The sequence below is a fragment of the Rana temporaria genome, chromosome 9 (assembly GCF_905171775.1).
Source record: "Rana temporaria chromosome 9, aRanTem1.1, whole genome shotgun sequence".
Lineage (NCBI taxonomy): Eukaryota > Metazoa > Chordata > Amphibia > Anura > Ranidae > Rana > Rana temporaria.
The window spans coordinates 23536766-23562651 of record NC_053497.1 but is presented as its reverse complement, the minus strand read 5'-3'; the positions used below and the strand labels follow the sequence as shown (position 1 = coordinate 23562651).

General features: G+C 47.4%; 1 protein-coding gene across 2 annotated transcripts in view; it reads right to left on the bottom strand.

Annotated features, from left to right (window-relative positions):
• The window catches only part of WHRN (whirlin), a 248078-nt gene that overhangs the window by 62453 nt on the left and 159739 nt on the right, over positions 1 to 25886 (bottom strand). For both annotated transcript variants that reach the window (XM_040322973.1, XM_040322972.1), the window contains 3 exons: positions 22443 to 22655; positions 22161 to 22358; positions 18608 to 18640 (listed from right to left, as the gene is read on the bottom strand). In XM_040322973.1, coding sequence (XP_040178907.1) covers positions 18608 to 18640; positions 22161 to 22358; positions 22443 to 22655 — 444 coding nt within the window. The remainder of the gene's footprint in view (positions 1 to 18607; positions 18641 to 22160; positions 22359 to 22442; positions 22656 to 25886) is intronic.

The window sequence follows — 25886 nt, the reverse complement described above, 5'->3', positions numbered from 1 at the left end:
TGTGTAACTTAAATCCGTCCGGCGCAAGGCGTTCCTATTTTCATGGGGCGAGTCCCATTTAAATTAGGTGCATTCCCGCGCCGGACGTACTGCGCATGCTCACAATGTCATTTTCCCGACGTGCATAGCGCGGTTTTACGTTACGACAAGTTTTGAGAATCGCGCCGGGTAAAAAAAGTTGTGTCGGGAAAAAAAAAAGATACGGCAAAAAAAAAAAAAAGATACGGCGAAAAAAAAAAAAATAACAGCGTCGCGGGTAAGAAGGGTCTACTTTTACAAGATGTAAACAGTTTACACTTTGTAAAAGCAGCCCTAATTTTACGATTGCAACGTAAGTATTTACGGAGATTTCACGAAGCTAAACCGCTTCGTGGATCTCCGTAAGTGCTCATTTGCATACGCGAAGCGGCATTTCGACTCGAAATGCCCCCAGCGGCGGATGCGGTACTGCATCCTAAGATCCGGCAGTGTAAGTCCCTTACACATGTCGGATCTTCTGCCTATCTTTTGGAAACTGATTCTGTGGATCAGTTCCAAAGATAGAAACAGGGATATGACGGCGTATCAGTAGATACGCCGGCGTATCCCTTTTGAGCATCTGGCCCTCTATACCCAATCATTGTAAAGAAGGAAAGGAAACCAAGACCTCCATAGCCCCTGGCTCTGGTTTTGTAGGCTACGGTTATAATATAATAGAAAAGACCCTATTTAATGCTCAGCTGCACGTTCTCTTCATCTGAAAGTAGAAAAACAGAAAATGAGTTCTCCTCCCCCCATGTATAAAAGGTAGCCAAAGTCTGTTTTAATATACAATAAAACACGCAGCTAATGTGACTTTCACTAAGCAAGAATTAAAATGCCGGGACAGATTTACTGGCGCTCATTTTATTCAGTGCAGAGCCGTAGCTTCTTGTTGCTGCTTCTCACTGTTAGATGGAATGCGGCCCCTTGGAGACCGGCTATCATATGAAGTGGGGATTCCCGGGGGAAGGTGGAGGATGCCAGGCGTGAGAAATAATCAGCACTGACAATAATTCTCTCCCTCCGTCTCAAGTCTGGAATAAATGGCCAGACGAAACAAGAAAATGCCACAAAGTTTGCCTGCGGGTGGTACGGCTCAGACATTTAACCTGGGGGGGCAAACACAACCAGCTAGCCCTTTCATGGTAGGAACAGAACTCTGCGAGTTGAAGTATATCTACACCCAAAAACAAAAATTTAAAGTGAACTTTCAGTTTAACCCCTTCCCATCCCCCTCCAGCACCTCTTTTAACTTTGCCTTTAATGCCTAGGGGCAGGAAGGGCCGTTAGATCATGTGACCATTACTAGAGACTGGGAGTTGTCTATGACCATGTTGGAAGATTGCAGTGAATGCGCACTCAGCCAGGGCTGGACTGGGACAAAAATGTGGCCCTGGACTTCATCCAGACTGGCCCACTTTGACAGGTCTCTCCCATGGTGGCCGGACAACTCCCGCACCCCCCCCCCCCCCCCCTGGCCACCCAAGCCCCCTCTTTTCCCCTTCACTAGCCATTCTACTTTATTAGAGTAGAATGGCTGGTACTGGTACTCTTATAGGCAGTACCAGTGGGGAAGCAAGACATTATTTCACCCGGGGGAAAGAATCAGTTCGGTGCCCCCCTTATGGGACAAGATTAGGCACAAGTGAGAAACTCCCAGGCCATAGCTGTTGAGTCATCTGTCTGTCCCCTCCCCCATGCTCCTCTGTTGTCCCCCCTGCTCCTCCCAGTTGAGCGCTGCGGGAAGGGAGAGGAGGTGAGTGCGGCGGGAAGGGAGAGACAAAGGGGCAGAGGGGGGGCGGCGGTCTGCTGTCACTGAAGCCGGCCCACTGAGCCAATGGCCCACCGGGAAACTCCCTGTAGTCCCAATGGCCAGTCCATCCCTGCTCTCAGCTCAGAAACGTTGGTCGTCCATGGAAACACATGTGCCGCGTATAAGCAGTAAAGCCCACCCATTTTGCAGCAGCACATATGCAGTGGCGGCCCGGTGAGGGCCCCCTAATCCATATGCCCGGTCCCTAGTCTACATGTTGGACGCATGGATTTCAATGTTTTTTTTCTTATGTTTTTAAGCACATGATTAGAGCCTGATTCCGCTTACACATGACCGTTATTCAAGTCATGGAATAAAACAAAGTTTTTCTCGACGTGATTCTTCTCAAGCCTGCCTTGCATACACACGATCGTGATTAAAAATGTTAGAGCAAAGCGCGGTGACGTACAACAGCGCTATAAAGGGGAAGTTCCATTCAAATGGCGCCACCCTTTGGGCTGATTATGCTAATTTCCCATCTCATAACTTGCTTCGGAGCATGCACGTTTTTTCCCCCTCGTTAAAGCCTACACACGACCGTTTTTCACGACGAGAAAAAATAGAGCAGGTTCAACATTTTTAATGCCCATTTTTCTCATCGAGAAAAATGCTCAAGAGCATACACATGAAAAATGTTTGTGTGTACGTGGCATCAGGGCTATAGATGGCTTCAAAAAAGGGTGGGCTCGGGACGCAGAGCACTACAACCTAAGCCAACACAGTTGTGTGACAGTAGCAATTAATATTCGCTATTGTCCTCCTGATTCTCCTCCCGGTCAATCAGGAAGCGGGTCCTAAAACCCGATTGGCCAATAGTAGAAGCGATCGTATTGGCCTGCGTAGGAGGAAGCTGGGGAGGAGAAGGGAGAGATAAAGGAAGAAGCGCCAGAGCGGCCCGCAACCTAGATGGGGTAAGTGTGGGGCTGGTGGGTGGATGAGTGAGCGAGGGATGGGGGGGGTGGTACTTTTGAAAAGAAGGGTCAGCAGGTGGTTTATTTGCTGCCCCCCCATAAATGGATCACCAGCTTCTATTGCACATATGATTCAAAGTAGGTGGCAGCACATTAAATTAGCTAAATTGCAGGTGCATCAAGACAATAGCTGTATAGAATCTAGTTTGTTTTCTGTAAAAATTAGCCACAGTCTGACTAAAGGCCTGTGTGCTGCCAGCGTGCTGTAGAATGGGACGCTTGCTCTCTGAGTAATCAACAATCTCTGCAGAGATCTGACACATCCTCTATTGGGTCAGAGGCAGTGCTCTCCAATCGGCAGGTTGCAGAGCTATGAGTCGGACTATAAGGGGCACGTTGGAGCTCTGCAGAGATCGCTGCTTCCACACAGAGGTTCTTATTTGCAGCTGCTGGTAGGGGACAGGCTTTTCTAAATGGGCTGTAGCTGCCTTAGAAAGAGAACAAATGGTATGACATTAAAAAGGTTGTACACCCTTAGTGGTAGTAGTAGCCATACCTCCCAACTGTCCCCGATTTCGCGGGAATGTCCCGCGATTCGCGATAAATCCCGCGATTACTACGACCCGCTCAACAACTCTGACCCACGGAATCCCCCCCCCCCGCTCAACAACTTTGATTGGGGGGTATGCTCATTTGTCCCTCATTCTGAAGTTGAAAAGTTGTGAGGTATGGTAGTAGCTACATTTCGGATACCTGGCCTCTGTTTGAAAACAATATCATTTTTAACCCTGGGATGTCAGCTTCAAAGTCACGGCAGTGTGAACTGGGCATAGGGGGAACTTATCAAAGGCTGGTAGGTGGGATCCTAGTCATGTGATCACTGTGATTGGCTGTGACAGTGGTCATGTGATTGGGAATCTATCCTACTGAGTCTTGATCATCAACAGTGACTGAAAGCTATAAGTGACGGCTCAATAACAGTACTGGGGCCATCAAGTGGGTATGAAACAGTGACCCTATCTGTATTCATATATGTGGCAGCATAGCAGTGCCGGGACAAGATCATCCAGCACCCAGGGCAAAGATGGCAAATTGTGCCCCCTCTCCCACTTCATTATGTGTGAGCTTATGAGGATGAGGGGGAGAGAGAGCACAGCCTGCACCTCCTCCCAGCTCTCTCCGTACTTCTTCCAGCGCTGGGCTGACAGAAGTAGTGATGCCGCTGTCACTACTCCTGTCAGCCTTATAGTAGAAGCAACTTGCCGTGCCTCCATTCCTACAATGCACCCTTTTGCCCACCTCTTCTCCGGGTCCTGCAGCATAGCATTAAAGCCTATCTCTGTGCTGACAAAAATATGCATATGACCAGTGCAAATTAGTTAAATGAGTACATTGTATTATCAAATTGTGTTTTTTTAAGGATTTGTGTTTTTTTAATGTTGCCCTTTATGCAGCATTAAAAGACCTTCTCCCTGTTGAACAATATATATTGGTAAATGTGCCCCAGGGTAATGCCCAGCTACCCGTGCCCTATTTTTAAACAAACACTTTCAAATTTATTTTAAAAGTGACCAGAAAATAAATAACAAGATTAGTCTCCCATGGACTTCAATAGAGTTTGGCGAAATGTTCGGGATGCGTGTTCTCTTTGCAGGGCTCACCGAACCTCCTGTAAAACCGAAGTTTGCCTGACTCGCTCATCGACATCTAACCAACTCATGCAAACTTTCTGCTAAACTGCAAGGAAATCAAAGATGTACATAGGCAGAATGAAATGGATACAATTTGTAAGCCAGAAAAATCAATACGAAAAGAAAGCAGCTTTATGATCTAATCTTCAGCCCAGTAAAGATAACAGCTTGGAACCAGACTGCCAACGCAAGCAGCCTGCCCTCGCTTTTATAACACAACAATGATGGGATTCCTCTTTATTGGACTCGGCCCGGATCTCATCTATTTCTTCCCTTTGGAATGGCAGACTACAAAAAGTTTACCATTTTCAGTGCAGTTGTTGGCAGAGTACCGTCTTTACTATATTTTTGTGTAGAAATATTTAAAAGAGAAGTATGGCCAAAGATTTTTTTTGGCCATACTTCTCTTGTGGGTCACCGAAGTGCACTTGTATTTGTTTTCCTGTGAGCCATGTTCTCCTGTGAGCCATGTTCTCCTGTGAGCTTTGTTCTCCTGTGAGCCATGTTCTCCTGTGAGCCATGTTCTCCTGTGAGCTTTTTTCTCCTGTGAGCCATGTTCTCCTGTGAGCTTTTTTCTCCTGTGAGCCATGTTCTCCTGTGAGCCATGTTCTCCTGTGAGCTTTGTTCTCCTGTGAGCCATGTTCTCCTGTGAGCCATGTTCTCCTGTGAGCCTTGTTCTCCTGTGAGCCATGTTCTCCTGTGAGCCATGTTTTCCTGTGAGCTTTGTTCTCCTGTGAGCTTTGTTCTCCTGTGAGCCTTGTTCTCCTGTGAGCCTTTTTCTCCTGTGAGCCTTGTTCTACTGTGAGCCTTGTTCTCCTGTGAGCCTTGTTCTCCTGTGAGCCTTGTTCTCCTGTGAGCCATGTTCTCCTGTGAGCCATGTTCTCCTGTGAGCCATGTTCTCCTGTGAGCTTTGTTCTCCTGTGAGCTAGGGATGCACCGATACCAATACTGGTATCGGTATCTGCGTCGATACTAGACATTTTCGCAAGTATCGGCCCTAGCCCGTCCTCCTGCGGCGACTTCCCGCCTCTAGCGACTGCCCCCCCACACTAACATAGCCCCCCGCAGCGCTGGAACGGCACTTGCTACTTTGCCTGTGTGGAGGCCGGGAGCGACCAGCGCGCAATGACTTTGTGGTGAAGGAGAAAAAAGCAAGGTAACTGGCGGAGCCTAATGCTCTGCCTACCCTCCTCTGCGCGGCCGGCATCATCTTCTCCCCCAAGCCAAGAGCGGGGGTCTGTGACCAGTGACGTGACTCGTGAGGAGAAGAGACAAGTGTCGCAAGAAAAAGAAGGGGAACCCTAACTTCCTCTGCACGGCCGGCATTACCCCCCCCCCCCCAGGCAAGGGGCGGGGGTCTGTGACGTCACCACCAGAAAAAGAAAGGGAACCCCCAGGCAGCAGCAGACAGCAGGGATTAGCACTGAGTGCAGCCTAGCAGGTACGACCTCTTGAAGATGATGATCATGTTGTGTATGTGTGTGTGCCACTGTGCCAGGCCCAAGCAGAAGCAAGAAGCCAGTTAAATATAGTGCTAAATATGGATTATATAAATATGCATAGCAGCCATAGATATCACAAATAAAGTGTAATAAAGTGATTTGTGCAACAGGCTGTTGCACAAATCACTTTATTACACTTTATTCATGATATCTATGGCTGCTATGCATATTTTATATAATCCATATTTGGCACTATACTTAACTGCCTGCTTGCTTCTGCTTGGGCCTGGCACACACGCACAATCGCAGATGATGATGACGACTTAAAAGTAATCATTATGTGTGATTGGCTGCTTCTGCTTGTCACACATGCACAATCAAATATAGTGCCCCTCGCCTCTCCCCCGAGAGACACCTGTACCCTGACTGCAGTCCCTGACTGTCTTCTGCCTACAGTCCCTGACTGTCTCCTGTACCATGCCTGTAGTCCCTGACTGTCTCCTGTACCATGCCTGCAGTCTCTGACTGCCTCCTGTACCATGCCTGCAGTCACGTCTGCCTTTTGCCTCCTCTATCCCTCTACCAGCTGTCACCCCTGCCCCCATGTTTCCCAATAACCCTCCTATCCCCCTCCCCCCCCCCCCCCAGCGATCACAGCCTTTTCCATCCCAACTCTCCCACCCCACAATCCCTATTTCACCCCACCCTCAACTACCGCCACCTCCCAAACCACCCCTCTTCCTAAGCGGTAGGTATCGGTAATTGGTATCGGCGAGTACCTGAGGTAAAGTATCGGTACTCGTATATGGTGTTAAAGTGTCATCGGTGCATTCCTACTATAAGCTTTTTTCTCCAGTGAGCTATGTTGTCCGGTGAGCTATGTTCTCCTGTGAGCCATGTTCTCCTGTGAGCCATGTTCTCCGGTGAGCTATGTTCTCCTGTGAGCCATGTTCTCCTGTGAGCTATGTTCTCCTGTGAGCTATGTTCTCCTGTGAGCCATGTTCTCCGGTGAGCTATGTTCTCCTGTGAGCCATGTTCTCCTGTGAGCTATGTTCTCCTGTGAGCCATGTTCTCCGGTGAGCTATTGCCCACTACCAGCTGACGATGCGGATCAACTCAAGTATATGGAAGACATGGGAACAATGGTTTGAATTTAAGAATACAAAATTCAGGGACTTTTTTTCAGCTGGAACTTGGTGGAACTCAGTTCCACCATTCCTGGCTCAGACCCTCTTCTCCCTGCTGACCGCTATTACTTGAAAACACAAAAGTCTATGCTTACAAGTGACAGCTTGTTCCCCAACAGCTCCCACAGATTCAATCTCTTGAGAGGCTCTCACTGAGTGAAGGATGGGGACAAGGGAGATGACGTGGCGACGTGCGCGAACCCGTAAGTTCAATGCTTCCACGCATGCGTCGAATCACTTCGACGCCATGCGCGGGTTCTCGGGCCAGCGGACATGTCCGATGAGTCGTACTGACCATCGGACATGTCCGACGGACAGGCTTCCAGCGGACATGTTTCTTAGCATGCCAAGAAACATTTGTCCGCTGGAAACCTGTCCGGTCGGCCAAAAAATTGTCCGGTCGGCCCTACACACGACCGAACATGTCTGCTGAAACTGGTCCGTGGACCAGTTTCAGCAGACATGTTCGGTCGTGTGTACGAGGCCTAAGGAAAGTATCCTGAGACCATTCATGTGTGGGGTTGCTTCTCAGCCAAGGGAGTGGGGGGCTCACTCACAACTTTTCCTAAGAACACAGCCATGAATAAAGAATGGTACAAAAACATATGGAGCACCTTGCCATAAGGCAAAAGTAATGATTATGTGAAATCTTGGGTCCATGGCCAGGAAACTCCCCAGACCTTAATCCCATTGAGAACTTCTGGTCAATCCTCAAGAGGCGGGTGAAAAAAAAAAAAAAACACAAATTCTGACAAACTCCAAGCATTGGTCACGCAAGAATGGGCTGCCATTGGTCAGGATATGGCACAGAAATTGATTGGCAGCATGCCAGGGCAAAGTGCAGAGGTCTGGAAAAAGAAGGGTCAACACCGCAAATATTGACTAAACTTAATGCAATTATTAATAAAAGTTTTTGACACTTATGAAATGCTTGGAATTCTACTTCAGTATCCCATAGTAACGTCTGACAAAAAGATCTAAAAACACTGGAGCAGCAGGCTTTGTGAAAATTAATAATTGTGTCTGTAGCATTACCCCCGGAGGAGCTGCTGGTTGTTTTGGGTGGCACATTTACCTCTTGGCTCCCCTGAATTCCTAGGGGTGAATGATGCATATAGCATTTAGTAGAAGTAAAGGAATGTCCACGATAGGTGTTCTTTGCTGTGCTCTTTATTACCCAGCTGGGTAAAAACAATAAACTTGTGGTGAGGAAAGTAAAGTTGAAGAAGAGAGAGAACAGCAGATTCAGGCGTGATGATAGGAAACAGTTTTGCTCCCAAGCGTAACACTTTCTCTGTGCCACTCCTGCCGGAGTGGGTTTAGCGTACCCGGACAGGCCTCTCTCACTGACCTGGCAGCCGGAGTATCACTCGGACAATTGTAGGATTAAGTCCCAGCCACAGACCCTCCTTGGTGAACTTGAACTTGAGGAAAAGTCTCTGCCACAGACCTTCCTCGGTGAGCCTCAGAAAGATACCTCTGCCAAGGCCCTCTCTGGATTGTAATCACGGAGATATCCGTCCTTAGATGAATTACGCCTGGATCTCCTTCAACTTGTCTCCCAGGTGCCGACTGACAGGTGATCAATCCCTCAGTGTCCGGCTACATTGATCCCCGGTGGTTTGTCGAGGCCCTTTTGGATCGCCAGCCTCTCAATGGCACTCTTCAGACCGACTCCCCACCGAACAGCAGTACAGCTTGGGATCCTCAAAGGTGGGAACCCCTCACTCACTGGGTCCCCGTCGCTGTTCAGATGCTTCGGGCCAACATGGCCCCCGGAACCAGGAACACCGCGTGGCGCGCACACCCCGGCCAGGTAGGCCATAACGCTGGGGCGCCGTGATGTGGCCACCCTAAAGGTGGGTGCCACACTCGAAGAAGAAGACCCAGAATCAATGGCGTCTGCCTCATTGATCAAACTCTCCTGATTGGCTGCTGGGAAAGAGCACCCAAACCTTGACTCCAATGCTGCCACCTGCAGCAGCGGGTTGGAAGGACACCCCAGCACAACAGAATAGCTCACAGCACAGCCCAGCTGAGACAGAGACCCTGTTTTGCACTTAACAATCTGGATCAGAGTTTAACTATACTCTGATCTTACCCTTAAATTTAACTAGCACCGGTACTATAAAGTACACAGGCTCTACATGTCATTCTCAAAACTTTTGGCCACAGCTGTACGCTCTCCATCTCCTTTACCATCAACTATCTACCGCAAGTGGCTGCCTAATTGGATACAAAGTGAATGGATGATTTAGGTTTGTCTTTATATTAGTCTTGATAAATAGGAAGATTGTATGGGGATTATATAGCACAGGGATATGCAATTAGCGGACCTCCAGCTGTTGTAGAACTACAAATCCCATGAGGCATAGCAAGATTCTGACAACCACAAGCATATGACACCCAGAGGCATGATGGGACTTGTAGTTTTGCAACAGCTGGTTGCAACAGTCCGCTAATTGCATATCACTGATATAGCATATGTCCAGCTTAACTCCCATGTAGCGGTTTACCCACATTCAACATTTATTTGTACAATAAAAATTTGATACACATAGTAAAATAATAATCAATTGATGGGACCTTTACAGCAGCCACTCGCAGTGATCACATGACCCGGCAGTCTCACTTCCCCCCTCTCCCCCCCCCTAGTGCGAAGACCCAGTTAAAAGGATGCCGGGCTGAACGGAAAAGGTGTTACCAATATTCAAACCAAGAAAATATCGGAGCTACAGACCTTTTATGGCTGTTTATACTCTTTGCACCCCTCCCTGGAGCCCCTCGGCTGTAATTATCCCAAATCGATGGTACCCAGCCCACCGCCTGTAAACAGCCGAGCTCCCTGCACCCCTGGGCTCACACAGCTGCAGATTATCACTTGAAAATTCAAAGGCTGTTTTTCCGAGCACGGCATAGAAATTGCATATACATTTTGTAAAATGGCTTGATTAATGCGAGAAGGCATTTTGCTGGATGTGATAGAAGCTAATAAACATAAGCAGCTGTTTGTCTTACAGGAAAATGTCACTGTAATGTCAGGAGCTTAAAGGAAACCAGAGGCGGCAGGGGGGAAAAGGAGGGGAATCAATGGGAACGCAGGCGCCTAATTAAGAGCCGGGTAGGGAAGACAATTGACAATGTAAAAGCAAAGGTAGTTACATAACATTTACGATGCATACATTACTGGAAATTAGAACGCCGGGGGCTTTGCTAGAAGTGTCACCCGCAAATAATGCTGAGATTCTTCATAAGGAAATGCATAAAAAATTGTTTTAACCCTTCCCAACGCTATCTGAAGCGTAAAGTACCTTTGTAATCCTCTGAAATTAAAAATGAACAAAGCACATCCCTTTATAGTGCGTATGTGCCCCAATCCAAAGCACTTAAAGCCAGTGATGGCTGGTGGGTTCTCCCAAACAAATTGGGGGCAGCAAACAAACACCCCCCCCCCATGGGCGGTCCGGCACTTACCTGCTTGTGTGGCGGGGCTGTGGTGTCCTCTCCTCCTCTACTGGAGTGCAGGTGCCTGCTCTGCAAGCTTGTGTCTCCTCTTCCGCCATACTGCAAGGCATCCAATAGGATCGCATGACGCTTTGGCCAATCGGGAAACAGGTTTCACGACCTGCCTCCTGATTGGCGGGGAGGAACTTTAGTGTGAAAATGGTGAAAATGTATGTTATCGTCACACAACAGGGTGGGCTTGGGGAGCAATGCTTTGTGCTCCAAGGCCACCTTTTTTTTGAAGCCTATTAGAGCCTCTTGCTCTAATCAGGTGCTTCAAAAAAACACCCACCCCATTGGAATCCATTGTCCGGGAATCTGATATGTAGATCAGGGGGCCGTACGCATGGCTAGGGGACCTCCTATAGACAGGCTGCTACTGCTTAAAGTGTTACTAAAGTCGTCTCTTTTTTTTCTAATTAAAATAAGAAACATGTTATACTTACCTGCTCTCTGCAGTGGTAGTGCCATTGGCTCCTGCTGTTTCTCAAATGCTGTGTGAAGAGGAAGTAAGGGGAGAAAAGATGCAGCCGTGCACAGCACTGATCTCTTCTCCCCTCTCTTCCCCTTCACACAGGGCAAGGGGGGCACAGGGACATTGAAAATTGTTTTTTTCACCCTAATGCAAACAATGCATTAAGGTAAAAAAAACTTTTTAGGTTTATTAACACTTAAACCACTTAAAGACTGGAAGAATTTGCCCCCTCAATGACCAGGCCATTTTATGCAATGCAGCACTGTGTCGCTTTAACTGACAATTGCGCTGTCGTGCGACTCTGTACCCAAACAAAATTGACATCCTTTTTTTTCCCACACATAGGGCCAAATCCACAGCCAGCGGCGGAAATTACGTTTTTCAAAACTTATGTCATTTAAGTTACGGCGCCCTAAGTTGGTCTCGTAAGTGCCTTATCCACAGCGCATTTGCGCACAAAATAGCGCTTACGTAACTTAAATTCCGAGGCGTAAGGCGGGGTTATTGCAAGTGGGAAGGAAGTGGGCGTGCTTCATTGTAATGAGCCGTGACCCCATGCAAATGAAGGGCCGGCCGTACTGCGCATGCGCGCACGAATCTGCTTCTCACTGGGCATGTGCAGAACTTTGCTCGGCGCAATCAGTGAGATAGGTAAAAGGCCAAGCATACTTAGTTTGAGGATCGCCCTGTGTGTAAATAGCCCCAGTCAAACACACTTCCCTTGCAAAAGTATTTCTCTGTGTTCCCTTCCTAGAGCAAGTTGCTTCTGCTCTGAACGTTTGTCGGTGTTTGTTGGTGAGTTGTGTGTGATAGAGAAGTTTTGGAGGAGTATTAGATTGTAGTTGTTGTTTGTTTCTGCTAAGTGTATTTTTTGTTTGATTGTTTCTGCTAAGTGTATTTTTTTTTTTTCTGCTTGGATTTTGTGTTTGTTTTTTGTGTGTTTGTTTTTGACTTTGTAGTAGCTGTCTGCTTGTGTGTTTTGATTTTTGTTTGTTTGTTGTGTGTGTATTTTTGTTTGTTTGTTTGTTGTGTGTGTATTTTTGTTTGTTGTGTGTGTATTTTTGTTTGTTTGTTGTGTGTGAATTTTCGTTTGTTTGTCCTGTGAGTTTCTTGTTGCTGAGTGGTGTCTGTGATGGCAACCAAGCGCAGGAAGCTTAATTTTACCCATGTGGAGAAGCAAATCCTTGCTAGGTCCATCGTCCGATATGGGCGCTATTTACATGGGCCTGAGAGCCGGGAACACCTCCCCGGCCCAAAGGAAGAAGATCTATCAAAAAATTACAGATCAGATAAAAGCGGCGGGGGGGGATAGAGACGAGGACCCCCACTGGCATCCAGAAAAAGATCAATGATCTGAGGAGCGTGGTCCGCAATAAGGTGGCAAAGCTCATTGCCCATAGGAGGGGCACTGGAGGAGGGGGACCATGCCCCATCCGGCTCACTGAGGAGGAATGGGCAGTGGCCCGGTGTTTCCAGCCAGAGCAGGTGGTGGGCCTGCGTGGCTTTGACTCTGATGTTCCTGTGGGGCCAGGTAAGTTTTGTTTTTTCCTATCTGGTGATTAGCATGTGTGGGTGGGGGAAGGGAAGATGTGCCAAGTGTGTGGATCCTCAAACCTGTGATTGTTTGGTGTCCTCCACAGATGACCAGGAGATTGCTGGCCCATCAGGCCAGGAGGATGCTGGGCCATCAGGCCAGGCTGCTGCACCACCCCAAGGACAGGAGGCTGCTGAGGAGTCCCCAGGGGAGGGGAGTGGCCAAACCTCCCCTCATGAGGAGGATGAGGATGAGGGGGAGGAGGATGAGGGGGAGGAAGAAGAAAATCTCCAGCTTGGCAGGGAAATCCTTCTGGCCTCTGAGCTAATGACATTTGACATTTGAGGATACCCTTGAGGCTACCCCAGAGGCTGGCAGCAGTCAGGCCACCATCAGGGGTAGCCCCTCCCACTCCTCCCCCAACAGGCTGCAAACCACAAGGGTCACTCTCTCCCCTCCTCCAGAGCCACAAGCCTCAGGGGCAGGCAGGATGGCGACCCAGGAGACCAGGGGGGTGTTTGAGCGTCTGCCGGCCAGTCTGCAGAAGGACAATGCCCGGCAGACCCGCACTCTGGGTGAGATACAAAAAACTATTACCAAGATGGAGCACAGCCTGGGTGCAATGAGGGAGTCACTCGGTGATGTGGCCACAAACTCTTTGGGGGTCATCACATGTTTGTGGGACCTGAAGACCGCCACAACAGGCGTGGCCCAGGAGGTGACTGCCCTGACCCAGGCTGTGCAGGACAATACCCGGGCTGTGCAGGACAATACCCGGGCTGGCCAGGCCAATACGGCTGCCATCACTGGCTGTCTGAACAGGATAGCAGTGGCCTTGGAGGGCAGGCCAGCAGGAGGACAGACACCAGGGGAGGCTCCTTCTTCCCCTGCTCACTCACCCCCCCATGAAGATACTCCCTCCCCTGCTAACACCCCCCCCCCCGTGAAGATCCTCCAGTTGGCCGTGCCCGTGGGCAGCCCAGACGGAGCACTCGCCGCAGGAATTAATTAGCACTTTTGATTTTTTTTTTATTGATTTTTTTATGATTTTGTTTATTATACTGTACTTATGATTTGGTTTATGTGTGTGAATGATGTGTGAATGTGGGGGGGTGGCATTCCTGATAAAATAAGGGTGTCACCCTCAGTTTTGGTGGAGAAGGGATCCCCAGGACCAGGGAGAAGTGATCCCAGGTTCCCGAATGGTGTATGAATGCACAGTGACATAATTGGAGCCGTGGAGTGGCGTTACTGCTCCCAAGTACCAAAGGGGGGGGGGGGGGTACTTGGATCTAATCCAATTCGATGTGCATGTGATGTGTCTGTGCTAGGGACCACAGTGGTGTGCATTCATGCATTCTCATTGTGACATAATTAATCGGCGTTTACTGTGAAAACAAATATTATCATTGTGACATTATTCATGTGCATTTACTGTGAAAAGAAACATTCTCATTGTGACATTATTCATGTGCGTTTACTGTGAAAAAATGCCTTCTGCGAGGCGTCTCCTGGCTGCTGTGCTCTCAGCAGGCCGGGTAGAGTGGGTTAGGGGGGGATTGCCTGGGTCGGGGGTCAGGTCAGCACGTATTTCAATCTCCAGTCCCCTTCTCATGGCAAAGTTGTGCAGCACGCAACATGCACCGATGATCTGGCACACAAAGTCTGGGGAATACAACAATGTTCTGGTTAATTCCAGGATGGCTTCCCGGTTAAAACGGAAGTTGCCATAGACCTCAGAAGCAGGCATGCCAAAGAGATCTCCGCGTGGGCGGTATACCCTCTCCTGTGCCCTCCTCCTCCTCCTCTGTGCCCTCCTCCTTCTTTGCGCCTCTAAAGTAGCGAGTGCCGTTAGGATCATGGATGGCCCGGGCATGTTGGCAGACAGTTTGAAGTCCAGCAAATATGTGTGCTCAGGTTTTCCTTAATGCTGTTGCTTCAGCAGACCTTTACACAGCATGTGTAAAATTAGGGCTGCTTTTATAACGTGTAAATTTGCGCAGGGAAACTAACAGGTGCACACAGGGCGTAATCTACGGCGCACACACTTAATTATGTGGATCGCCCTATCTCCCTCATTTGCATCTTTGCCTATCAAAAACAGCGGCGTGACTAGCGTAATTTGCGTCCGAGGATGCGCCGGTGTAATCATTTTAGGTAGGACGGAAAATCCGGATTTTAATGCGTAACTCGTTTTGAGGATCGGGCGCAAAGATACGCACGGAGTAAAATTAGAAATCTCGAGTTAAGTCGGCGCATCTGCTTTGTGGATTTGGCCCATAGAGCTTCTTTTAGTGGTATTTGATCACCTCAGCGTTTTTTTTTTTTTTGCGCTATAAACAAAAAAAAAATGCGACAATTTCGAAAAAAATATATATTTTTTGCTATAATAAATATCCCCCAAATTTAAAAAAAATTAAATTCCTTCATCAGTTCTACTAAAAACATTTAGCCAGATTCAAGTAGACCTGCCTAACGTTAGGCAGGCGTAGCGTATCTCATATACGCTACGCCGCCGTAAGTTAGAGAGGCAAGTGCTGTATTCACAAAGCAATGGCGTCCTAAGTTACGGCGGCGTAGCGTAAATGTGCCGGCGTAAGCGCGCCTAATTCAAATTGTGAAGAGGTGGGCGTGTTTTATGCTAATGAATCGTGACCCGATGTGATTGACATTTTGAACGAACAACGCATGCGCCGTCCGTGGACGTATCCCAGTGCGCATGCTCCAAATTACGCCGCAAAGACTTATTGGTTTCGACGTGAACGTAAATTACGTCCAGCCCCATTCACGGACGACTTACGCAAACAACGTAAAAATTCTACGCGGTTCCGACGTCCATACTTAACATTGGCTGCGCCATCTTTTTGGTGGAATATCTTTAGGCCTGAAAATGCCTTACGTAAACGGCGTATCTTTACTGCGACGGGCAAGCATACGTTCATGAATAGGCGTATCTCGCTGATTTGCGCATTCTAGGCGTAAATCAGCATACACGCCCCTAGCGGGCCGGCGGAAATAGACAGCTAAGATACGACGGCGCCGGCGGTCGTATCTTAGCTAGATTTAAGTGTATCTCAATTTGAGAATACACTTAAATATACGACGGCGCAGATTCAGAGTTACGACGCGGCGTATCTACTGATACGAGGGCGTAACACTACCTGAATCTGGCTAATTGTTCCCACTTAACTGTTATAAAGCACAACATCAGCCACACAACTAATAACGCTTAATTAAAAGACATCATTCCAAATGAGCCATCAACTGAAGGGCACACTTCACTAATTGATAATTACAAACTATACTCTGATAAGATTGCTGACACCAAGCTGATCCCTGTTACATTTATCGAAGAATTACCGTATTTATCGGCGTATAACGCGTGCCGGCGTATAACGCGTGCCGGCGTATAACGCACACCCCAATTTTAAGAGGGAATTTTCTGGAAAAATTAATTTTTTAAGATAAGCAGCAATGTACAGTACCTTAGGGCTTCTAAGCAGGCTAGTAAATTACGTGAAATATATGCAATATTAAATAGGATGTATACCAAATAATTCATGCAATAGTGTGCACCAAGTGAATATATGACAAGTGCTCCTCCACAACAAGGAATAAAATAAAATAGGTCCAATCACATTCACAAATGAAAAAAATGTACAGTACCTTAGGGCTTATAAGCAGGCTTCAGCAGTCTGTGGTGAAGGGGAGGAAACCCTTAAACGCGGGCAGCGCTGTAGCGCTGGCCGAGACTGTAGCGTAGTAGCGTACCTATGGCATACCTCGGAGGGGAAGGAGGGGGACGAGCGCGCCCGCCAGAAATCACCGCCGGAAATCAGAGCCGTCATCTCGACTCGGCTCTCACGTGACACACGCACAGTCCTGCCTCCGCCATCAGCATTGGACCATCTCCTGTGACAGACAGAACACTGGTCCAATGCTGGTGGCGGAGGCGGGACTGTGCGCGTGTGATGTGACAGCTGAGTGAGAGCTGAGAGGAGATGACAGCTCGGTGATTTCCGGCGGGCGCTCGTCCCCCTCTTTCCCCTCCGAGGTATGCTATCGGCGTATAGCGTGCACCCGTGATTTCCCCCCTATTTTCAGGGGGAAAAAGTGCGCGGTATACGCCGATAAATACGGTAATTAAACAAAATACACATTCCCTTTCAGTCTTAGTGAATAGCATGTTTGCAATAATTAAAGCTGGAAGAATATTATCTATTTTCAAACTAAGGAAACCTTTCCAAAATGACTTCAAGTGACTTAAAGCGGTGTACCAGCCACAATTTATTTTTTCAAAAGTCAGCAGCTACAAACACTGTAGCTTCTGACTTTTAATAAGGACAATTGCCTGTCCAGGGAGCCCTTGATATCGCCCCCCGAGGCCGATCCGGCGCAGTCACCACCATTCCAACTAAATGAAACTGTCAGTGGAGCCTTGCCTTGCATGAGGGAGAAGTTCCAGAGGAGGGATTTGGATTTGTTACTTTGTCATTCTGGTGTGTTGTATCGATTGTTAACTTGTGTTGCACTGAGGTTCATTGTGCAACTTGATGGCAAAGTGTTATTGTGCTCCTACCAGTGGCAGCCACTCATAAGGGGGTGCAGGGGGCACCGCCCCCCTAATTCATGTGCCCAGCCCCTAGTCTCCATGCAAGGTGCTGGACGCCTGGATTTCAATTTTTTTTTTTTAAGTACATGAATAAAGCCTAAAGACTCTAATTGGTTTAAAAAAGGGGGGATCTGGGCCCACTGTACCCCGAGCCCATCCACCTTTGTGATATTGGCAAATTAAAATTGACTAATTTCTTCCTGCTTCTTCTCCCGGCCAATCAGGAAGCGGGTCCCAATTGTCTGGGAGTCCTAAGACCCGATTGGGAGGAGAAGCAACCACCAGGATTTAGGAGGAGATGCAGGAGGGAAGCCCCCAAAGCCGTGACCTAGATAGGGTAAGTGTGGGGCAGACGGGCGAGTGATGGAGCGGGCGATCGATCGAGCTATGGGGGAAGGGGGTGGTGGCTAAAGTTTGTGAGGGGGCCAGGTTTGTTTGCTGCCCCCCCCCCAAAAAAAAAATTTGGACACCAGTCGCTCCTACCCTAGGCCTAAAGGGAGATTAGGGGCCAGATCCACATATAATTGGATAGGCGCAGCGTATCAGAGATACGCTACGCCGCCGTATGTTACCTGGCTTTAAGTCAAATCCAGGAAGATTTCGCGCCGTAAGTTACGGCGGCGTAGTGTATTTCTGGCGGCGGAATTCAAATTGGCGGGTAGGGGGCGTGATTCATTTAAATGAAGCGCGTCCCTGCGCTGATTGAACTGCGCATGCTCCGTTTCGAAATTTCCCGCCGTGCTTTGCGCGAAATGACGTCGCAACTACGTCATTTTTTGAACTTGGACGTGACTTACGTCCATCCCTATTCACGGACGACTTACGCAAAAAAAAAAAATCCAAATTTCGACGCGGGAACGACGGCCATACTTTAACATGGCAAGTCTATCTATACGCCGCAAAATAGCAGCTTTAACTATACGCCGGAAAAAGCCGACTAGAGACGACGTAAGAAAATGCGACGGCCGCGCGTACGTTTGTGGATCGTTGGAAAAAGCTAATTTGCATACCCGACGCGGAAAACGACGCAAACTCCACCCAGCGGGCGCCGAAGTATTGCACCTACGATCCGAAGGCGTACGCCTGTCGGATCGAAGCCAAAAGCCGTCGTATCTTGGTTTGAGGATTCAAACTAAAGTTACAACGTGGGTAATTTGAAAGTAAGCCGGCGTATCAGTAGATACGCCGGCATACTCGCTATGTGGATCTGGCCCTTAATCTTTTTGGCCTAACGTTCTGTCCCATAGGCAATATTTATTGCCCATTGATAAACAAGTCATTGGGTCATATAGAAGTAACAGCCAATGAGCTCTTAGCTGTTTCTCAGATCCAGTTTACCAATGTGAATAATTGGCAGTGTCATTGTAAACAATGAAAATCCAAAAAAGTCTGATGCAGATTAGAAGTTTCTACTGACCTCCATAACATCCAGCAGCCATAGGAGACGCTCCTGGAACGAAAGAATGAAAACACACAGTGAGACCAACATAGTCATTTAGATTGATTACCACCAAACCCTAACGCCTACTACTGAAAACGAATGGGCATGGAGTGAACCAAAAAAAAAATCTCACTTTTCAGAGAAATTAAAATTTTTATTAGCTTTGGACAGAATGTGTTTGTATATAGAGGGAATTTTTCTTCCTGATCTGTCTCATACCTCCTAGGGAAAACACAGCAGTAATGTCGCGTACACACAACCGGTTGTCATGTCATGGGTGATTCCTCTTAAAGCGGTAGTTCACCCCCCCCCGACACATTTTACCATCGAGACAGGCATTGTAGCGCGAGCTACAGTATGCCTGTCCCGATTTTTTTAACCCCGGACTCACCTTGTAATCGGACATCGTAGATTTCGGCTCCCGCGGGGAATGGGCGTTCCTTTCAAGAGGGAGGATGATTGACGGCCGGCCCTGGCACGTCACTCTCCCCGAAGACAGCCGGAGTAGGTCTCGGCTCTTCACGGCGCCTGCGCACAGGCTATGCGCATGCGTCGTGAAGACCAAGCCTATTTCGGCTATTTCCGGAGAAGCGTGACGCGCCAGAGCCGGCCGTCAATCATCCTCCGTCTCCATAGGCACGCCCATTCCCCGGTATCTTCGATCTACGAGTACAAGGTGAGTACGGGGGTAAAAAATTTGGGACAGGCATACTGTAGCTCGCGCTACAATGCCTGATTTTAAGGTAAAAGAAAAAAAAAATTTTTTTTCGTCGATAGGGTGAACCCCCGCTTTAAGCCTGCCTTGCATACACACAATCGTGATAAAAAATGCTCGAGCAAAGCGTGGTGACGTACAACGCGTAAGACGGCACTATAAAGAGGAAGTTCCATTCCAATGTCGCCACCCTTTGGGCTGATTATGCTAATTTCCCCCGTTTTATAACTTGCTTCTGAGCATGCACGCAGAAAAATTACTAAAATAAAATGTTTTTATTTTTTTTCGTCATGAAAAAACGGTTATTGTTCTACGTGGCATAACACCCAAAAATGCAAAAACAAACTAACTTGCTAACTATCTTTGCGTTTACCATACCATACGGCACAGACCAGAGGCGGCTCTAGGCTTTGTGAGGCCTTAGGCAAAACTTGAAATGGGGCCCCACTCTCACCCATGATGGGAAAAATAATTCAAGGACAAGAGCCTCTTCCCCACAACCCTGGTCGATGGTTGTCGGGGTCTGCGGACATGGGGCTTATTGGAATCTGGAAGCCCCCTTTAACAAGGTGGTCCCCAGGTCCTGCTTTTTAATAACTAACTGCCTGGGGCCACCCGGTGATGTCACCTGGTTAACCCGCCCCCTTGTGACATCATTGACTGAAGGCATGCTGAGTCATTGACGTCACAAGGGGTGGTGTCGCCTATCTTCCCTGGTTGTCATGGACATTGGCGGCCCTGCTCCTGAGTCAAGGCTCTTAACGCTGCCTGAGCACAGCAGAGTTAAGGTCCCCTGTCCCTCTAAACTGGGGTAATGCATTGGGTAGGTTAGGTGGCCGTGAGGCCCATGTGAGTGTGAGGCCTTAGACAACCGCCTAATTAAAGAGCCGCCTCTGGCACAGACCTCTTATATCCTGGCAAAAGGGTGGGTGGCAAAACAGTGGCACCATATACACCCTGTAACGCAAAAAAGCTAGCATGCTAAACAACAAATCTATATGAAAGATGTCTACTGAAGTCCCATATCAGCAGGAGAACCACCAAGGTTTTGAACAGTCGTCACCTTGACAAAAAGGACCGCCATGCTCTTCAATCCTTAGTGGTTCTCCTGCTGATATGGGACTTCAGCCTTTCATCTTAATTGGTGTGCAATTAATTTTTGCATTATTGGACTGATAAAGCGCCACTGTTTAACCCCTCCCCCCCCACACCTACCAATACATCAGGCTATACAAGTGGTGTTCGCAGTATGGTTTGATGGACTTATAGGGCCAGATCCACAAAAGGGATACGCAGGCGTATCTGCTGATACGCCGTCGTATCCCTGTTTCTATCAATGCGGCTGATTCACAGAATCAGTTACGCATAGATATTCCTAAAATCCGGCAGGTGTAATAGTTTTACACTGTCGGATCTTAGGATGCAGTACCGCGGCCGCCGCTGGGGGCATTTCTCGTTGAAATTCCGCGTCGGGTATGCAAATTAGCACTTACGGAGATCCACGAAGGTTTTTCCCTTCATTAATTCTCCGTAAGTGTTAGTTTGCCGTCGCAAAATTAGAGCTGCTTTTGCAAAATGTGTAAACTTAGTACACCATGTAAAAGTATACCCTTCTTTCCCGCGTCGCTGTCAAATTTTTTTTTTTTTTTTTTAATTTCCCGCTGCATCTCTTTTTTGCCCGTCGCGATTCACAAAACTCGGCGCAACGTAACATAACGCAAAGCACGTCGGGAAAATCGCGTCGGGAGCATGCGCAGTACGTCCGGCGCGGGAGCGCGCCTAATTTAAATGGGACTCTCCCCATTAGATTCGGCCCGCCTAGCGCCTGACGGATTTAAGTTACACCGCTGCAAATTTCTAGGTAAGTGCTTTGTGGATCGGGCACTTAGGTAGAAATTTTGCGGCGGTGTAACTTAAATCCGAATATTTAAGTTGCGCCCGCTGTACGTGGATCTGGCCCATAGATACTTGGCAAAAGCACCCAGACAGAGGTTCTTCTAAACCTTCATCACTCTACGCGAAAAAATGTTCTTTTATTGCTGTTTGTCAAAAACAGGAAGTGAGGAGGATTCCCTACTTTTTGGTTCTGTCTGCCACCCTTCAGGAAGTATGGTAAAATCTCCCAAATGGAGATTAGGCTTTAAAGTGAACCTGTGCCCAGATCATAGAGATTTCAGTAAAAGCATTTTAAAACAAGCCTTCCATATTATCTATTTATCTATAAGCATTGAGGAGAAATCAGATCAGATCTTGATAGCTTGCCAGCCTTTTGATGTAAGCAACTAGCCCATTTTTTAACCTGTAAAGCCTCATTCTCACGGTCATTTAGCCACATACACCAGGTGCGGCCCTTTGCTTGCATTTATCCGGCCCCTTGGGGCACTTTTTATCCTACTGACATGAGACCCTATTTCGCCCTCTGACTCCAGAACTGGAGCATAATTCCTGCCACTGACATCACAAATGGGACACTATTTCTCCCCTAATACCAAAGGTGGGGAAAGGTTTACTCCCACTGACGCCGGAAAAAAATTCTATTCCAGCCCATTTTTTAACTTGTAAAGCTTCATTCTCACCCAGGGAGGTCAGGGTTGGCTTGTTTTAAAGCTATTTTACTGTTCGTTGAGAATATGTGAAGTTTAATGTTGGTAGTCTGGGCACGGGTGCACTTTAAATATATCCATGGGTTTATTGCTTCAGGGTTCCATTCATTGAAACTTTACCTGTTGTAATAGGGACACATCATTACAGACCTCTCTATTCTATGTATCTAAGATGGTAGACATGACAATGTTTGAGATGCAGTGGCCTTACCCGGGCAGTGCTCGCGGTGCTGACCGTCTGGTGGCTCTCGGTGGATGATGTGCTTGGACTCTGAGATAAGACAGAGGCTGTGTCTCCAGATCGATGCCGAGATTTCATAGACTCAATTTCTCGCTTCAACACCATGTTGTCAAATACAGCCAAGTCATGAGGAAAGATCTGGGGCCGTAGCTCAGACAGCAGAGTGAACTATAAAAGATTGATGGAGCAGTCAGTATGTACAATATATTCTTCCACATACACCAAGACATATACACACAATTTCCAGGTTACCTTGGCTTGGGTGTTGAGAAGCTCAAACATAGCCATTACGAAGGCCTGCACTGAGATGTGGAGGTCTTTGTACTGTTGGAGGTAGTAATTCATCGTGCTTCTTTCAGGTTCAGTAAGCAATAGACGCGCCCTCTCTTCTAGGGCCACCACGGACTGATTACCCAGACTGCTTAGCGTGACCTGTGACCCGGCAGGTGCTCGGTAGAAGACTGGCTGTGTGAGACACGGGGACAACATAAGTTCACCTGTATCTGTGATATACCATCACTAGTCAGGGCATGGTGTCATTGTTAAAGGGGTTGTAAAGGTACAATTTTTTTTCCCTAAATAGCTTCCTTTACCTTAGTGCAGTCCTCCTTCACTTACCTCATCCTTCCATTTTGCTTTTAAATGTCCTTATTTCTTCTGAGAAATCCTCACTTCCTGTTCTTCTGTCTGTAACTACACACAGGAATGCGAGGCTTTCTCCCTGGTGTGGAGTGTCATGCTCGCCCCCTCCCTTGACAGGAGAGTCAGGACGCCCACTAACACACAGCTCCTTTCTCTATCTGCAATCATAAGTATCCTGAGTGTGATGCCGCTTACACACGATCATTTTTAATGTTCTAGAAAAAAATTGCGTTTTTTTCTACGTGATTCTTGTCAAGCCTGCCTTGCCTACACACGATCGTGAAAAAAAAATGCTCAAGCAAAGCGCGGTGACGTACAACACGTACAACGACACTATAAAGGGGAAGTTCCATTCGGATGGCGCCACCCTTTGGGCGGCTTTTCGCTGATTTCGTGTTAGTAAAAGTTTGGTGAGAGACGATTCGCGCTTTTTAGTCTTTGTGCTTTTCAGTCTGTTACAGCGTGATGAATGTGCTATCTCCATTACAATTTTCACCAGAACGAGCGCTCCCGTCTCATAACTTGCTTCTGAGCATGTGCGTTTTTTTTTCACGTCGTTGAAGACCACACACGACCGTTTTTTCACGACGTGAAAAACGACAACGTGAAAAATGACGCGAAAAATTAGAGCATGTTCTAAATTTTTAATGACCATTTTTCACGTCATGAAAAACGGTCGTGTGTACGCGGCATGACATATATTAACCACTTGCTTACTGGGCACATAAACCCCCTTCGTTCCCAGGCGAAATTTCAGCTTCCGGCACTGCGTCGCTTTAACTGACATTTGCGCGGTCGTGCGACGTGGCTCCCAAACAAAATTTACGTCTTTTTTTCCCCACAAATAGAGCTTTATTTTTGTGGTCTTTGATCACCTCTGTGGTTTTTAGTTTTTGCGCTATAAACAAAAAAAGAGCGACAATTTAAAAAAAATATATATATTTTTTACTTGTTGCTATAATAAATATCCCATTTTTTTTTTTTTTTTATATTTTTTTTCTCAGTTAAGGCCGATATGTATTTTTCTACGTATTTTTGTAAAAAAAAAAAAAAAAAAAAAATAGGGGACAGAATTATGTTTTTTTTTTATTATTTTTTTTTTACTAGTAATGGCGGCGATCTGCGATTTTTATTGGGACTGCGATATTGCGGCGGACATATCGGACACTTTTGACACAAATTTGGGACCATTCACATTTATACAGCGATCAGTGCTATAAAAATGCACTAAGTACTGTATAAATGTGACTGGCAGGGAAGGGGTTAACAATAGGGGGTGAGGAAGGGGTTAAATGTATTCCCTGGGTGTGTTCTAACTGTGTGGGGGGAGGGGGGTGACTGGGGGAGGTGACCGATCTATGTCCCTATGTACAAGAGACACAGATCGGTCTCCTCTCTCCCTGACAGGACATGGAGCTCTGTGTTTACACACATAGCTCCACGTCCCTGCTGTGTTCCCGACGATCGCGTGTACCAGGCAGACATCGCGGCCGCCAGGTACACGCATCGGCTTCCCAGCGATGCGCCGGGACAGTGTTTACCCGATGCGCGCCCCCCAGTGGCGCGCGCGGGTAATGCTTTTAAAAAGACGTCCTCCCGGCACTTGAGAGCCGCGCTGTTGACGTCTTTTGTCTATAGCGCGGATCTGAAGTGGTTAATAAGCTTACAAAACCCTCTGGAGTCGCAAACGAATGAAACTTATGAATACGAATGATTTTGTTGTTTTTGTTATAATTTATTTCGGATTCATTGAAATTTGTTATGCCGCGTACACACGACCATTTTTCATAATGTGAAAAATTAAAACGACGTGAAAAAATCGCACATGCTCAGAAGCAAGTTATGAGACGGGAGCGCTCGTTCTGGTAAAACTAGCGTTCGTAATGGAGATAGCACATTCATCACGCTGTAACAGACTGAAAAGCACAAATCGTCTTTTACTAACCGGGAAAAGCAGCCCCAAGGGTGGCGCCATCCGAATGGTACTTCCCCTTTATAGTGCCGTCGTACGTGTTGTACGCCACCGCGCTTTGCTCAAGCATTTTTTTTGTTCACGATCGTGTGTATGCAAGCCAGGCTTAACAAGAATCAGGTTGAAAAAAACGTTGTTTTTTCTAGACCAATAAAAATGGTCGTGTGTACGCGGCATGACTGTTGTGATTCAGAGATCCGGATACATCTGATATTCCGAATAACAAATATTTTGTCTGAATTTCAATTTGTAACGAAACAAATCGCACATGTCTAATTTCCCATCTATTAGCTGGATTCAGGTAGGGCGGCTTAATTTTGACCCGGCGTAGCGTATCGTATTTACGCTACGCCGCCGTAAGTCAGAGAGGCAAGTGCTGTATTCACAAAGCATTTTCCTCCTAAGTTACGACGGCGTAGCGTAAATGGGCCGGCCTAAGCGCGCATAATTCAAATGAGGAACAGGGGGCGTGTTTTATGTAAATGATTCGTGACCTGATGTGATTGACGTTTTTAACAAACGGCGCATGCGCCGTCCGTGGACATATCCCAGTGTGCATTGCTCCAAAGTACGCCACAAGGATGTATTGGTTTCGACGTGAACGTAAATTACATCCAGCCCCATTCACGGACGACTTACGCAAACGACGTAAAAATTTCAAAATTCGACACGGGAACGACGTCCATACTTAACATTGGCTAGGCCAGCTTTTTGTTCGACTAACTTTACACGGAAAAAGCCTAAACAACGTAAAAAAATGCGCCGGGCGCACGTACGTTTCTGAATCGGCGTATCTAGCTCATTTGCATATTCTACGCCGAAATTAACGGAAGCGCCACTTAGCGGCCAGCGTAAATATGCACCCTAATGCCGCGTACAGATGGTCGTTTTTTGTGATAAAAAAAAACGACGTTTTGAATCATGAAATAAAACAACGTTTTTGAAACTTCATTTTCAAAAACGACGTTGCCTACACACCATCGTTTTTTAAAATGCTCTAGCAAAGCGCGGTTACGTTCAGCACGTACGACGGCACTCTTTTCCATTGAAGCTAGCTTCATAACTTGCTTCTGAGCATGCGC